Source organism: Danio rerio, chromosome 20 (assembly GCF_049306965.1).
Source record: "Danio rerio strain Tuebingen ecotype United States chromosome 20, GRCz12tu, whole genome shotgun sequence".
Lineage (NCBI taxonomy): Eukaryota > Metazoa > Chordata > Actinopteri > Cypriniformes > Danionidae > Danio > Danio rerio.
The window spans coordinates 3,350,001-3,367,669 of NC_133195.1; the positions used below are offsets into that span (position 1 = coordinate 3,350,001).

The 17,669-nt window shown below is 39.6% G+C and overlaps 1 protein-coding gene across 1 annotated transcript in view; it reads right to left on the minus strand.

Annotated features, from left to right (window-relative positions):
- The window catches only part of rps6kc1 (ribosomal protein S6 kinase polypeptide 1), a 41,718-nt gene that overhangs the window by 12,866 nt on the left and 11,183 nt on the right, over window positions 1-17,669 (minus strand). The window contains 7 exon segments of the mRNA NM_001365551.1: window positions 1-1,060; window positions 2,780-2,912; window positions 5,080-5,127; window positions 5,550-5,642; window positions 9,125-9,246; window positions 13,284-13,565; window positions 17,293-17,355. The exon segment at window positions 1-1,060 is cut by the window's left edge and continues 137 nt beyond it. Coding sequence (NP_001352480.1) covers window positions 1-1,060; window positions 2,780-2,912; window positions 5,080-5,127; window positions 5,550-5,642; window positions 9,125-9,246; window positions 13,284-13,565; window positions 17,293-17,355 — 1,801 coding nt within the window.

Sequence of the window (17,669 nt, forward strand, 5' to 3'; positions counted from 1 at the left end):
ACTGCAGCCAACTTATCCAGTTCTTGAAACAACTTCGACACTTCCTCAACCTCCTGCTCTCCTGAAGTGCCTTCAAACCCCAACCCCAAATCTTCATGTTCAACGCACCCTGTCTGAGTTTTAGAAATAGATGCATCCAGCATGGGGGAAGAAGGAATCAAGTCTTTTCCAAAGGGTGCTGCTGATGGTCTGTAAAGAGGAAGGGTTGTCAAATCAATGGGCAGCTCCAACTCTGCCTTTTCTCCTCCTTGTAGGACATCCGGCCCACCAAATGTAGGAGAAGTTTTGGCCACTGCATTGAAAGCGATAAGCTCTTCTTCTACTGTTTCAACCGTGTCCGCTTCGAGCACCGGAAGATTGACCAAAAGATCAGGCGGTTGTCCCTCAACAGCGCAGCTCACAGTGGCATCCTCCTGTACAGCCTCTTTAAAGGAAATAACTGGCACCAACTCGTTTGAGCACTGATCCCCATCAGCCCTCCAGAGATCTGACACAACCTGTGGCTTCTGCAGGGGCTCCTCTAAGACCTCGACATCAGCATCCGAAGGTAACAGTGCCGTACAGGCATCATTTCTATCACTCTGGAAGCGCTCCAAGGGCGATGATTGGTTCAGACTGTCAGGTGATGCTGTGGATTGATCCATAAAGCTAGCTAGTTGCTCCTCCTCTGTGAAAAAGCTCAGTTCCTGTATTGAAATCGGAGAGCACAGGCTATCAGTGTTTAACACTAAAGATGTGTGTTTCTGTGCATCCGCAGGATTAAATGAGCTATGGTCTTCCTCTGGCTCCAGCTTCTCCTGCTCGTACTCGTTGCATAGCGTCAAATAGCTGTTGGTACACTCCTCTTCAGAGGTGCCACCAGAGTCTGGCTGCTGGGCTGTTAAGGGATGCTCCCCGAGGCTTAGGGCCTGAGAATCCGCGCTGCTGGAACCAGTGGGCACAGGGGTCAGGGTGGAATGCATAGCTGCAGAGTTCACTTTCTGGATCATAGGCATGTTAACGCTTTCGTCTGGACTGCTGCCATGTAAATATTTGGAGATGTGTGTCCACAGTTGACCACCTGATGAGAGAAAGAGTAAATATTACTGCACCTGCCTGCAGACCTAAAGGAATGGTCATTTAGCAGACACTTTTATCCAAAGCGACTTACAAATGAGGACAAGGAAGCAATTTACACAACTATAAGAGCAACAATGAATAAGTGCTGTAGGCAAGTTTCAGGTATGTAAAGTTTAAGAAGCAAAACATTAGTCATTTATTTTTTTGTGTAATACAGTTAGAAAGTGGAGACTAAATAGTTGAGTTTTTAGTCGTTTCTTGAAGACAGCGAGTGACTCTGCCGTTCTGATGCGGTTAGGGAGTTCATTCCACCAACTGGGCAGATTGAATGCGAGAGTTCAGGAAAGTGATTTCTTCCCTCTTTGGGATGGAACCACGAGGCGACGTTCATTCACAGAACACAAGTTTCTGGAGGGCACATAAATCTGCAGAAGTGAGAGCAGATAAGAAGGAGCAAAGCCAGAAGTCGCTTTGTAAGCCAACATCAGAGCTTTGAATTTGATGCGAGCAGCAACTGGCAGCCAGTGCAAACGGATGAGCAGTGGAGTGACATGTGCTCTTTTAGGTTCATAAAGACCACTCGTGCTGCTGCGTTCTGAAGCAGCTGAAGAGGTTTGATAGAGTTAGCTTGAAGCCCGGCTAGTAGAGAGTTGCAGTAGTCCAGTCTGGAGAGAACAAGAGCTTGAACAAGGCGTTGAGCTGCATGTTCAGATAGGAAGGGTCGGACCTTTCTGATGCTATAGAGTGCGAATTTGCAAGATCGAGCAGTTCTAGAAATGTGGTCAGAGAAGTTTAGTTGGTCATCAATCGTTACTCCAAGGCTTTTCACCGTTTTGAAGGCAGTAATAGCCACCCAAAAGTGAACATTTACCCACTGTTTAGTCTTCCTCAAGTGGTCCCAAACCGTTATGAGTTTCATTACTCTGTTGACCACTAATGAGTATAGTAGGTTGACTTTCATAGTAGGATTATTACTTTAGGAGTCAAAGGTTACAAGTTTCAGGTTTTTTTTTCTCCAAAATATCTTTGTGTTTAACAGAAGACAGACAGTCATAAAAGTTTGGATTAAGTAACAGGTGAGTAAATGATGACAATTGTAATTGTTTGGTGAACTGTCCCTTTTTAGCTAATTTATACTTCTGCCTTGTGTGCACGCAGTAGGTCCGTCATACCCTGACCCTGATACGCACCTCTCAAAATAAGTAACTACACATTGCAATGATGCAGAGTGCAAAATCTGATTAGTCTGCTTGGTAGCGGTGACGAGTGTTTAACAAGTGTCCAGTCCCACAGAGGAGCTCTGGATGGACACTTTTATTTTGTGTTTACTTCATGATTAAAGTAGTTGAACATTTGCTGGTGAGTTTGAGCTATTTTTACAGTAGATAGCACGCATTTTCAGTGTAAACTCAAAACACCAGCAAAGAAACTTAACACCACTATCTACCAAAAAAACGCCACTACCTACAAGCATTTTGAAAGTGTTATTGCTGGAGAAACACAGAACACAGAAGTATTATGACCATTTATGTGAAGCTGCTTTGACACAATCTACATTGTAAAAGCGCTATACAAATAAAGCTGAATTGAATTGAATTGAATTATAAATGCTCACAATGATGTCAGCCACGTGCAAGGTATGCACCGGCAATCACTCAACGAAGAACCAATCAGGTGTTAGATATTTCAGAATGTTAAAACACTGGGAAAAAAAGCTTACCTTCAGCATATTGCAGTAAAAGAAAGATGGAGTCCTCTGAGATGATGTACTTCTCCAGTTGTACCATGTTAGGCACAGTTCGAGGTACAATAGTCTTCTTAATGCGTCCACATGAACTGCTTTTTCTTAAACCCTGAACACACACACGGAAATCATATCAGAGGCCTCAAAACAATTGTATTAAGTAGGGTTGTAGGTTCTCCGGTTTCCCCCACAGTCCAAACTCATGCACTATAGGTGAATTGGATTAACTAAATTGGCCGTAGCAAACTTTAAACTTATATCAGACTTTTTAAATGGTCTAAATGGACAAAACTGATTGGACACTTCCTCCATATTCTTCTGTTTTATTGTCCTAGCATAAAACGTTCATAAACTTCATTTGGAACAAGCAATCTCATGTCAGGCTCTCCTTTATGTACTAGACTTATTATAACGCATGTCTTCGGACTGTGGGGGAAACCGGAGCACCCAGAGGAAACCCACACGAACACAGGGAGAGCATGCAAACTCCACACAGAAATGCTAACTGACTCAGCAGAGTAAGGGTGTCACGATCCTCCAAATCCTCGATTCGATTACATTTTCGATTCTAAAGTCACGATTCGATTCGATTTTCGATTTATTAGTATTAATTAGAATTAATTATTAGTAGCCTACAGTTTAAACTACCTGACTTGCATGGTCTTTGTTTTACCTATAAACAAATCATACAGTAAATAAATAAAGGTAAGTTACACACATAATTACAACCTGTCAATCACTTTTTTCTGCGGAACTCGTAAATAGGCAGTGATCTGTGACGAACGTTGTCAACATAACTCACTGGAAATCCAAAATACTTCCACACCGGCGACTTCATTGAAAGAGGAGAGGATTTAAGCTCTGTCGACGGGTCTCCTGCTTCTGCAGTTTAACAAGCACTTCAACAAGCATGTTTTTTTCCCGCTTGGCAAGCCAAGCTAACGCGACATGGGGGCGTGGCAGCATCAACGATTCTATTTTTTGATTCGATAATCGAAGTCGAGCATAAATTTTGATCGATTTCGTTTAAAAATCGAAATCGTAACACCCCTACAGCAGAGGCTCGAACCAGCGACCTTCTTGCTGTGAGGCGAAAGCACTACCTACTGCGACGCAACAATCACTCTCATAAAACAAATTAAAGTCTAATAATCAAATAAACAAGCACAATGTTTCAGCTTTCAGGGACAATAGAAAGTGACCGTTTGGTATTATAATTTGTTATTGTCCCACCAGAGGTCACGTTAGACTTTCTCATTGTCCGTCATTTTGATGGAGAGGGTTGTAAAAATTCCATCTTAACCTGTTATTGACCGTCATTTAATTAGCATATTTTCTAATCGCCTTTTTCATTCATATTTTAATAATGAACTTGCACGACATGCATATAGGCTAAATTATTCATTTATTTATTTGACAAATTAACAAAAACTCATATCTTCCTCCTGCGTCGACCTGAAATGGGTAATCAAGCGCATCAGGGGAGACTGAAGCCTGATTTATACTTCTGCGTCAAGTGACCGGCGTAACCCACGGCGCATGCAACGCGCGTAGCTGTGCATTTATACTTCTGCGCGCTGTCTCTTTTGGTCTGCATTAACATTTCCGAAACGCTAGTTGGCAGTGAGGTGTAAATCTTCCTCTGTGTCGAGTATCTTCGCTTCTTTTTTGCGTTTCCTGAACACTTCCGGGATGTACAAGTGGCTCAAACTCGCTCAGTTTGAGGCAGGAACCGGCGGACGTGCAACAACTTTAACTATGAGGTAAACTCAAAACAAAACTTTCCATCCGGAGCTCCGTAATGGGACTCCACACTTGTAAACAAACGCTCGTGCCATTCGCGCGGCTCTGGGTCCCGCCCCGACTCGTCAGCGCTACCAAGCCGACCAATCACAGAGCTTGCGCTACGCGTTGTTGCGACGTGTAGTTACACGGTGTTTGACGCAGAAGTATAAATCAGCCTTAATGCAGAGCACTTGTCATTAAATTCTGTGTCTCTGCCTCAGAAAGTCGACTTCTCCTGATAGTTTAAATTTTGTTCTGGAGGCTGAAGCCACGTTCTGCTGCCACACTGGAGACCGGAATTACTAGAGCCACTTCAGCTAGTGAAGAGCAGGAGGGTTGCGCCTTGTGTCCGGCGTGTATGGGGACTATACCAAAAAACTGAAGAGTAGGGGCAAAACAACAGATCACCTTCAGATTTTTCCATCACGGCTGAAAAAAATCCGTCAATGACGGAAAATATTCGGTTAACGCGACCTCTGTGTCCCACTTACTTTCAAAATAAAGGTTTCCTGTGTTCTATTATCCATCACCAACAGCACCTGAAGACAAATAAAACAGAGACATAATAGATTTGCAGTTTACAAGAAGCCAGAGCTTGTGGAGGACCATAATTCAATTGCATTATTAATTCTTCTAAAGTGAAACTTGAATAAATAACCTAAAATTGTCCTTAAAGATTCAGAAAACAAGCAATTATTTTAAACATAATAATACAAGCTGCTCAGAATCACATTCCGTCTGCACAATGTAATGTCATGTCCAATGTCACTTAGCTGCCCATTACATTAACCAGTCATGTGCAGCTCTTGTTTTAATGTCTTTAGTATGAGAGTGAGCAGAATGCAGAGATAAAGACTGAACTTTAAACCCGAGTGGACGGTTCTTTTTGAAACACAAATATGTTAAATGCCTTGTGCAAATTAGCAGCATCATAATGAAGTTGCACAATTGTTATATATACCTTATCAATAACACCCAGCACTCTGTAGTGCTTCAGCTCATCGGAGTGAGTCTGTTCAGTCCAAGAGCCACCACAGCACTGTGATCCCAATGCCTAAAGAGACACCAAACAAAAGAATTGTATTTATAGAACTATTATATATAAGGGCTGCACAATATACTGCCAATATAGTGCCCGTCCGCAATAGTCACATTGCAAGATCTGCAATGTCGAGTTGCGATTTTCCACAGTTCAAAACATCATCCATGATTTGTGGATTCACTGCAAATTTTTACTAAAGTTAACAAACATGCTTATCATTTGTGTTTGGACAAAGGTTCAGGACACCCTGGAGAACTTTTTTTTTTGTATATTAACAGATTTGTGTGTGTTGAGCATCAGTTAAGACAATGTTAGCACCTGTCAGCTTTAATTGTGGGGAAAACTGGATAATTTTGAGCTTTTGTCAGCTCATTTCAGCTTCCGGGTTTAAACTGATTTTTGGGGCGGGATCAAAATCGGCGACGTAGCGCAGTGCAATTGCAATGATGACGCGTCGGTTTCTCATTATTATTCATAGCGGAGTTTTCTTATCCTATGAGAAGAGCCGGCTGCTTAATTATTCATGAGAGCACGAGCTCTCCGAAGGCAGACCTGCCAGTTTCAAGCAAGCTGTGAGACACAGACCAACGGCACGCAGTAGCCGTTCATGAAGGCTCGCATGTGTTTGTTTCCATGATCCACGCGGCTTGTTGCATGTTTTTTCCCGATCATACAGCAAAGCTGTGTGTGTGCTGCTAGCATTTTTGTCGGGAGAGCAGCACGAGAATTAGAGAATGGCGGACGCTGTCTTTTATCAGGAGTTCGTTCACATTCAGACACATCACTGTGCTGCTGTGTTTGCCTAAATCCTCCAGATTACCAGCAGGGCTAATGGTTAAAATAGACAGGTCAGGAGACCTGCTGCACTGAGTCTGCATTCAAGATCTATAATTTACACACCGGGATCGAGGAAGAATCCTCATTTATAGTGTTTATATGAACACGATTATCTTTATAATAATATAAAATGTGGTTGTCTGTATATGAAATTACCAATAACAAATGTAGCAGGGCATTAAATTACTGTTTATTTTTTTGCATTTTAACTTTGTGAACTATAAACTCATGCGTCTCCTCACGGTTTGTGTCTCATTTTGTGAGCTAACTGTCAACAACAGTTATTCACTCCCCTTCTCCCCTACTGGCCACGCCCACTCCTGCCCGACGCTCGCGGAGCTCCACGCCCATTAATCATGCATCTTTTGAAAAAATTCTGAAGTAGACTTTAACCGAAAGTGGGGGGTGTCATGGCCCTTTAAGGTCTGTGAGCATTTCATGCCAGTTTAAAACATTCAGCGAAGAAATTATATAGCTTATAACTTTAAGAGAGATTAATTGTTTTTATACAATGTAGACTACGCATGCAGTGATTTTTGTTGATTGTTATTTTCCCTGCTAGCGTCCCAGAAAACCATACAATTCTGTGCATTTCATTTGCATGTTTGCTCCACTGTATTTGTCAATGCTAGTGATTTAGTTTATTTTATTTCATGCAGATGCATGCAACTACAAAATCATCCCAATCAATCTAAAATGATCAAGGATTTCTAATTAGAGACGTTCATTTCATCTGGAGAAAGTCTACTCAATGTCGCAATATGTAAATAGCAGAATAAAATAAAAATAACCATAACAAAACAAAATAAAAATAAACAAAATATAAAATCACAATGTCAGTTTTTTCCAATATCGTGCAGCCCTAATATATATATCAGAAAATAGTCAGAAATAGTCAGAATTATTAGCCCCCCTGAATTATTAGACCACTTGTTTATATTTTCCCCAATTTCTGTTTAACGGAGAGAAGATTTGTTCAACATATTTATAAACATAATAATTTTAATAACTCATCTCTAATAACTGATTTATTTTCTCTTTGCCATGTTGACAGTAAATAATATTTGACAAGATTTTTTTCAAGACACTTCTATACAGCTTAAAGTGACATTTAAATGTTGTGTAGATTATCTAAAAAAATATAGCTGAAAGGGGCTAATTATTTTGTCCTTAAAATGGTGTTTAAAAAATGTAAAACTGCTTTTATTCTAGCTGAAATAAAACAATTAAGATTTTTTCCAGAAGAAAAAATATTATCAGACATACTGTGAAAATTTCCTTGCTCAGTTAAACATCATTTGGAAATTTTTTAAAAAAGAAAAAAATTTGAAGGGGGCTAATAATTCTGACTTCAACTGTGTGTCTCTCTCTCTCTCTCTCTCTCTCTCTCTCACTCTATATATATGTGTGTATATATATATATATATATATATATATATATATATATATATATATATATATATGCAGTCCACTTCACTGTGAGAATTTAATCATAATTACAGTTCCACACTACATACAAAAGTATTGAAAAATGTTTAAATCGAAGTTAAAAGCTCCTTAAAGTTTGTGATTATCAAAGGATAACCTAGAATTAATCATGATTATTTTGTTTTTATTTCCTGCTGTTTCAAAGATTAACACTAAAAGGCACAAACACTTTACCAAAGAGTCTGCAATAACATAGTAAACAAAAATGTGGGGTTTAATCATGTTAGCGCTCTGCCTCTTTTGTCAGTCACCATGGAATGATTCACTCATTCAGATATGTCTGATAATCCATATCGTTCACAAATATTTGAGAAAAGCAGTAAAATGACAGCTGGCTACTTTGCGTTTCTTCTTCACTTGAATGGTTTCAGTTTTTGTTCTTGCACATTGATTTATTGTTAAATAACCAATCAGAGAGCTCTCTTCAGCTGACGGCCAATGCTGAATCAGGAAACCATCTGACGTCCTTCTGACATGAACACAATGAGAGGCAACAAACAAACCAAACTAGCCGAACCAACGAAGGCCAAAGGTCGAACTTCACATACAAGTCAAAATGATAAGCTCCTAATTTTTTCCCCAAAATATTTTCCAAATGATGTATAAAAGAGCAAGGAACTTTTCACAGTATTTCCTTAATACTTTTTCATCTGGAGAGAGTCTTATTTGTTTGATGTTGGCTTAAATATAAGCAGTTTAAAAAAAAAAAAAAAAGTTTAACAATTTTAAGATAAATATCTTAAAAAATAAATATTTCTATCTCAAAAGGTCAATATCTAGACAAATATTATTTAATGTCATCATAGCAAAGATAAACGAAACCAGTTATTAGAAATGAGTTAAAACTCATTATGAACTCATTATCAACTCATTACTAATTATGTTTAGAATTGTGTTGAAAAAAAAAATCTTCTCTTTGTTAAACAGAAATTGGGAATAAATAAATAAATAAATAAACTTAATTAATTAATTAATAATATTATATTATATATATATATATATATATATATATATATATATATATATATATATATATATATTATTTGAATATATATTATTATACATATATATGGAGGTTAATAATTCAGACTTCTACTGTTCAATGAAATATACATATATTTTCATCATACAGGGAATCACTGTGAAGGGGATGGCTCAAACACACTAACCCTGCTTTGAGTGGAGCTCTGTCCCATTCCGTCTTTGAGCTGTGCAGAAATGAGCTCAGCACGCATCAGATATTCTGCCGTCTTCCTCTTCACAGCCTCCCTCCGGCTGGGACTCACCTCTCCTGAAAAATGTATAGAAACTTGAATAACAATGTTTGTCAACGCTTACAGGTCTTCAGCTTTCTTCTTCATGTTCAACAGAATGAAGAAACTCAAAGGTTTGGAACCGCCTGCGAGTGTGTAAACAGTGAGTAAATCTGCATTTTTTGGATGAACTATCCCATTAAATAGGAAAGTGGTAAAACGACACAAATGCAAACAGGGTTAATTGCATTTTAAGTTTAGGAATATTTTCTGAGTCTCTCGTCCTTTAGCTCCAAGTGCTTTAGTTCAAAAGCCTGCTTTCCTCTTCAGGATCAGTGACAAGAATAGAAAAGTCAGTGGTTGTAGTGGAATTCCAGTAAGTAAGGCTGCTGTCAAGAGTGTTTTATTAACTTAAACACTGGATGAAAAGATTGGTTTCTCTTGACTAGAGATGATGCTAATGTTTAAATCAACAAGTTTGCGATATGTTAGCAATAATAGCATTACCTGTTTGATGGACAGTAATGCACACTACTGACACAAGCACTGTTGCAACGTGTTGACTTCAACAGCTTGATTGACTGTTTGATTATTGCCACATCAGCAACTTATGTCCATTTCATGACAAGATCAATATAGATAAAACATATTACACAACAACAAGTTCAGGAATCGATGAGGCAATAGAAATAAACACTTTAAATTTGACATTAAAAACATTAAATGTGATTTTTCACTTTAACATGATACAAAACCTAAAAATACTTCTGAAAAAACATTTTAAAAACATCCAAAGTACTCAGAGTATAAAATCCTTGTCTTCTAGTGTTTCAAATTTCACAATCTAATAAAATATGTTTAATGTTGAAGCAGGCTTGACAGTGGTGCATTGTAAAATACACCCAGCGGCCACTTTATTAGGTACACCCTTTATTAGGGCTTAATTTGTGCCTGAATATCCAGATCCGGCACCTGATTTTACTGATCCCCCTCCTCAACCGGCCTCCTCCCCCGTCTGCTGTTTACTTTCGACCTTCGTCTGTGACACCCCTCCGCCATTTACCTCAACCCAATTCCCTGCTGATCTACTGGGATTTTTACACACAACTATCTCTAGGGTTTACAGAGAATGGGGTAACAAAGAGGAAATATCCAGCGATATCCCAGCAATATCCCAGCAGTTCTGTGGGCACAAATGCCTTGTTGGTGCTAGAGGTCAGAGGAGAATGGCCAGACTGGTTCCAGCTGATAGAAAGGCAACAGTAACTCAAACGATCACTCGTTACACCCGAGGTCTGCAGAAGAGCATCTCTGAACACACAACACGTCCAACCTTGAGGCGGATGGGCTACAGCAGCAGAAGACCACACCGGGTGCCGCTCCTGTGAGCTAAGAACAGGAAACTGAAGCTACAATTCACACAGGCTCACCAAAACTGGACAAGTTTGAAAAATGTTGCCTGCTCTGATGAGTCTCGATATCAACAGCAACATTCAGATGGTCGGGTCAGAATTTGGCATCAACAACATGAAATCATGGATCCATCTCGTCTTGTATGCAAGGTTCAGGCTGGTGGTGGTGGTGTAATGGTATGGGGTATATATTATATAATACCTTATCATATATAATGGTATATATTTTCTTGGCACACTTTGAGCCCAATAGTACCAATTGAGCATCGTTTCAACACCAAAGACTACCCGAGTTTTGTTGTAGACCATGTCCAACCCTTTGTGACCACATCCAGCAGGATAACGCGCCATGTCATAAAGCCTGAATCATCTCAAGACTGGTTTCTTGAACATGACAATGAGTTCACTGTACTCAAATGGCCTCCACAGTCACCAGATCTCAATCCAATAGAGCACCTTTGGGATTTGGTGGATCGGGAGATTTGCATAATGGATGTGCAGCCGACAATTCTGCAGCAACTGTGTGATGCTAAGATCTCTGAGGAATATTTCCAGTACCTTGTTTAATCTATGCCATGAAGGCAGTTCTGAAGTCCAACCCAATACTAGTAAGGTTTACCTAATAAAGTGGTCGGTGAGTGTAAATGAGTCAACCTAGAGTGACCAACTCGTCATCTAGTTTATTATGCCAGCAAAAGTGGAAACAGTGTATTTCTTTGCCATTCTACTTGCCATGTTCCATATATGTACAAATTAACAATGAGTTTCAGATTTGAGTGAGGAAATACACACAGGGATGGTCACATCACACTTTTGAGAGAAACCTTCAAACAGCACAATAAAAACAATGTTTAAATTCACATTTTCCACTATTGCGCCTAAAGCGAGCGAGCCTGGGCGAGCCAAGGCCAGTCGCGTTTCCACTGTCACTTCCGGGGCCTAATCGGGCCAAATCGGGGCTTTTTTGGGGCCAGAGGGCCAGCCGGGGCTTCGGGGCGGAGTGAAAGGAGAGGCGGGGACAGTTTTCCGATCGCACATGAGTACATGCACCAAACAAATAAATAAATAAATAAATAAATAAGGGAAAGAAAACATCTGGAACAAATTATAGGCTCTTTTAGTAAAGGTAAAGGTTTTCGAGAGTTTTTGTCAAGTTTCAAAGGTGTGTTTGTGCGTGTTTAGATGCCTGTATGTGAATGTGAGACCGAGGAAAAGAGCGCTCCCTTCATAACACTGTTGATGCACTGTTGAGCGGCTTTTTTCTTTTCTTTTTTATTGTTTTTATTTATTTTGGAGATAATACTTTATATAAATACAACAGAAAGACATTAATCTTTTCAAATTTCGTGTCCACTTTTGTAGGCTCAAAACAATAGTGTCATATCTAGATAAAATAGCCTAAGCTATATTGAAATAATTTAAAGAATTACAAATATCAGATATAATAAAATCACATTGAATAAAGAAACCAATAAAAAACTAACAAAAGCTAGCTATAACAATTAGGTACTATATCACACTGTTTTAAAGCCATAAACTTTCATTTTTCAAAAGCCTCTCTGAAAAAAAAAAGATTTTAGATATTTTCTAAAAACAATAAACACCGGAGAATGTTTTAAATATTATTTATAAAGTATTTGGATACGATGATATTAATCAAATCATGCAAACAGAGCATTTTCGGGATTGAGTGAAAGCAGAAACTAGGCGACCTTTTTTTTTGTCACTTTACAGACGCATCAGGGAAAACTGCAACTGCACTCTTCAAACAAGTGTGTATGTTTTTATATTTTATATATTATAAAATTTAAAAATGAAACTTTAAATACATAAAGAGCTTTATTAGTGCATAGCTGCTGAGCGCAACAAAATATAGGCTATATTTTATTATGTGCTGCTCTTATGTGCTGAAACACTGAACACTTTCCTTTACTTAAGATATAATAAGCAACATCTTTAAATAAAGGGAATCACCTAACTTAGTGTCATAAAGCCTATAGGGAAAAGTTCATTTTTCAGTTCTCTCCGGAACATTTGGGCTGAATGTTGGACAGCGTCTGTCTAACTGAGAATGTTATAAACTACATTTTATATCGAGTTATTAACGGAGAATTTTATATATGTGGTGTTATATTATGGATGTGTGCGCTCCCTGCGCTAGGTCCCTCCGTTAGTGGCAAGACCACTGGATTTCGATGCCAACAGTCGGTCGGCGAGTAAATGAATATGATGAATGAGAACACAAAGGTATGTAGGTATAGACATACATTGTACTGTTGTACAGTAACGTGTCATTTGTTTGTTTTGGTTGTCCTAATTTTAATAGTTTCGTAATGATGTGGTGTGCTTTATCTGCCTGATTCCCGCTAAAGTGGGCGGATTGAGTGACGTTCGATTCGGGGGACGTTCTGTGGGCGGGGTTTGCGTTATGCACTGCGAGCTACTAGCCCCACAGTGGAAACGCGACATGATTTCGGCCTCACTGCTCAACCTCTTGTCGAATGGCCCAGCCTGGCCCGATAAAAGCCCTGGCTCGCACTGGCCCGATAGTGGAAATGCGGCTATTATGTCCTAGAATGCCACTTTAAACCATGCATTAAACCAAAGCTTATTCAACCAACAGGACAGCAGCACAGATTCGCATGTTGAAATGAACAACATACCTTGTACACCCTGCAGCAAAAGATCCACACCCCTACGATAGTAGGAAAACGCCTCCGCAAAGTCCTGCTCCACCTCTTTCTGGACAGCTAGGGAGATCTGCTCGCTGGCCTTTTCTAGGTAGTCTAGTTTTCCTGTGCAGTTCTTCAGACCCGAGGCGAAGCTCAGTGTCCCGCTGCTATGACTGGACTGCTTGAGGCTGCCTGATGCCATTCCATCATCCACAGCAACCAGAGAGTCTCCATCAACCTCGAAAGAATTCAGCTCGCTGAAAGAGCTGCCGCCTGGCAATAAAACAACACCATTTTACAATACAAACTGTATAGAATCAAACAGCTTGTGATAAACAGTGGTCATATGCATAAGAGTGCATAAATGTCAAAGTTTACTGTATGTAATGCAAATCCTTGAGTGATACACCCCAAATTGGCTTATCCATGTGACCAATTGGATATAAATCATGCAATGGAGGTAAATGACACTCTTTGTTACTTAGTTTGTTTATTTAATGCCACATCAGCCAATTTCATGGCAAGCTCAACACAGATAATAGCATATTACGAAATAACTTCATTAAGAACTTCATATTTTAATAAAGGATAATACCAAATAAATATATTAAAGGTGCAGTATGTAAGTTTGACACCCAGTGGTTGAACTAGGTATTGCACACCTGGATCAAAGCACACGCAAGCACAGGTTGCCAGATTGACAACACCAACAGCAGTGTGCCTTACTGTAGAGCAGAGCAGGGGTCACCAAACTTGCTCCTGGAGGGCCGGTGTCCTGCAGATTTTAGCTCCAACCCTAATCAAACACACCTGAACAATCTAATCAAGGTCTTACTAGGTATACTTGAAACATCCAGGCAGGTGTTGAGGCAAGTTGTAGCTAAACCCTCCAGGGACACCGGCCCTCCAGGACCAGGATTGGTGACCCCTGTTGTAGAGCCTAAAGGCTGATTTAAGTCATGTTCTTAATAAAAGCAACATCATGCCACATAAGGAATACTTTCTATATTAAATTTTTTTTTGTCGTCCTAACCAACACCTAAAATTTATATTTTAGAAATGGCTTCTATTTATGAAGATTTTCTGAACAACAGTAAACTTGATGACATGATTACCTCATGTACTTTAATCAGTGTTAAATGCTAATAATGCGAGTTTGAACGCATTTTACATGACATTTATTGCCATACTACTGAAAGCAGCAGCAGATTTACCTCAGATCTTAAAAATAAAATAAACCATTTGAAACTGAACTTTAGAACTGTTTATTATGTATTAATTAGATTCATTTGCTGATGTAAACCTTGCCATTTTGTTGGAGTGCAGTAAGTGCACTATTCTGTGCTTCTAAATGGCTGGATTTAAATTTCTGTCGTGTTTCGTCTGGTGCAGACAGCCAAATTGCTTCTCACTGCAAATCTTTATCTTGTAGTATGTTATGACATGGGGTTACAATGTAACCTGCTCACCTACTGTTTACATTTGTTTATATCATTTGCTAATTAATAACCATCTCATTTGGAACGCTGAATCTGAGACTCATTTCAGAGTCTGCAACAGTCCACCGGAGGTCGCATTTCAGTCATGGGCACATACTTTGAGAGCTTTCCTGACTTAATGAATGAAATAGGCTGTTTCCACTTATGCCTAGTTCAGACTGCGTGATTTTAGCCCCGATTTTGGCTCGCCGACAGGTTTTGAGAAATCGCCGACAAATGCCTGAAATCACAGGCAAATCGCTGCTCGTGCACGTGAGTGACAATCACACAGTATAAACTATCAAAGACAGCATCTGAGAGAATCGCCGATGAGTCGTCGATGCCTGTGAGATATTTGGCATGCTGAATATCTGGAGCTGTCTGCGTCATCTGGAGCTGTCATGCCGTGTGAATTGAGTTTTGACTGAAAATAACATCAGCGATCGCCTACAGCCAATGAGAGAGCAGCATTCACTTGTGTGTGCGTGTGTGTATACCTGCTGCAGGCCAGCGGGAGGCTGGGGGAGAAGTTAAAAGCGCTCATTTTCGGTTAATTTGGACCCACGAAATGGAGGAAAAACTAGTGGAGGTTTGACAGGACTCAGGAGCAACCGTGTCTGTTTGACGTTTCATACAGAAAGAAATTAGTTTATTATCAACTTAAGTTGAGGAGAAATGGCTAATTCCCTTTAAACCCAGGTGAGCAAACATGGACATTTTCCACCCCATTAAAGGCTTCTTTCTCATTATGTAGTTAATAAAAGATATTTTACATGTTTTTGGCTGTGAGACGTAGTTTGGACGAAGTTGTCGGCGATTCTTCCTATAGTAAAGTCATGCAGTGTGAATGTACCTGTCGCCGATCCATCTTGCAGTGTAAACAAAGCAACGACAAAGCGCTAGCCCAGATAGTCAAGCAGTGTGAAAACATCTGTGACACGACTACTTTGAAAATCATGCAGTCTGAACTTGGCATAAGGTAACCAGGGGTGCTGATATATAATTGGCTAAACTGGCATTGGACAGGTTAAAAGAACCAAAACAAAGACAGACGTTTCGGTGCGTAACGCACATTTTCAAAGCATAATATCTGACTTAAGCATTGTCTTTCAGATAAACACACAACATGTTCACTTACTGTAGCATGTTTCTTTAATACTTGCAAAAATATTATGGTATTTTTTATGCTTTAGAAAAGTAAAAAAAAAAAGCATACAGCACCTTTAGTTAAAAATTACAGAAATTGACATTAAAGATATGGGCCAGAAATGTGGGCCACTTTAGGCAGTTATGCAGCATTGGTGGTCTTCCTTGGGCCCAGACAAAATGAGCCTAAAGTGGTCCCCACCTGTACAATGGCAAAGGGGAGCCAAAGATTCAAATTCATATATGGGCCATTTTAGGCAAAAATTTGGCACTTATGGCAAAATGTAATCTGAATGTGAGACTAAAGTGGACCATGTGAAAAATGATCAATTTGGCCCAAATGATGGAGGACAAATGTGGGCACAATTGGCAAAAATGTAGCATAGTCCTTTAAGGGTAATCTGCATCTAAACCTAAAGTGGCTCAAACGTGTAAGTATTTGCCAAAATATTTGACAGTAAGCTCTGGCTAATGTGGCTGTTAGCCTAAAGTGGCTCAGAGAAGATATAGCAAATGTGGCCCAGTTATCTTAAAACATATGTGGACCACTTTTGGCAAATACGCGGCACAGTAAGCCTTGGCTAATGTGGCTGTGAGCCTATAGTGGCCCAGATGAGATATGGCAAATATGGACAAGTATCTCTGGCTAAAGATGGTGCGAGCTCAAAGCAGCTGAAGTAAGATTTGGCAAGTATGGTACTGTGATCCTAAAACATATGATAGATCACTTTTGGTAAAGATAAAGTACAGTGATCATTTGATAATGATAGGGGTCAAACCATAGCTCTTTAACTTTGCAGATATGGGTAGTAATATATATAGCTTGTGGCCTGGAGCGAACCACCCTAGAGCCATCATTTCATTCAGTATGTGGTTTGGATGGAAGTGTCTTGTGTACGCCAGATCTGAACCAGAATAAAAGCAATCTGTGGCCCAAAATAATGCTGGTTCTGGTTCATTTGGTTGAATTCTGGCTGTTATGTGGTATTGCTTTGGCTTAATTGTGGCCCAGATCTGACAAACAGGAACGAACCACACTAGACCAATCATTCCATTCAGTATGTGGTCCAGAGGTAAGTGTCTGGCGTGGGCCGGATCTGGGCCAGAATAAAAGGGTCAGTTGGTTGAATTCTGGCTGATATGTTGTATTGCTATGTCTTAATTGTGGCCCAGATCTGGCAAACAGGAGCGGACCACCCAAGTGCCATCATTCCATGCGGTATGTGGGCCGGATACAAGTGTCTGGTGTGGGCCGGATTTGAGCCACATGAATTTTGCTAGCTGGGATAGCAGTCTTGAAAATTAAAACACTACTAACTACAAACATTCTGATATCATGACAAGCATTTTTTCACACATCTAGGTCACCCACTTACGTTCATGTTCACATGGGTTGGTCACGATCAAATCATCCACCACAACACTGATATCTGCTGAAACTACAAAAAGAAAAATGCCAAAAAAGGAGAAAGGGAGAGACATAAAAAAACAAGATAATAACATAAATGTCAATACTAGGGATGTCACGATCCTCCAAATCCTCGATTCGATTACATTTTCGATTCTAAAGTCAAGATTCGATTCGATTATGAATAATTAATTAATGACCAATTAATTATTTGTAGCCTACCATTTAAACTACCTGTCTTGCATGGTCTTTGTTTTACCCATAAACAAATCATACAGTAAATGAATAAAGGCAAGATACACACATAATTACCACCTGTCAATCACTTTTTTCTGCGGGACTCGT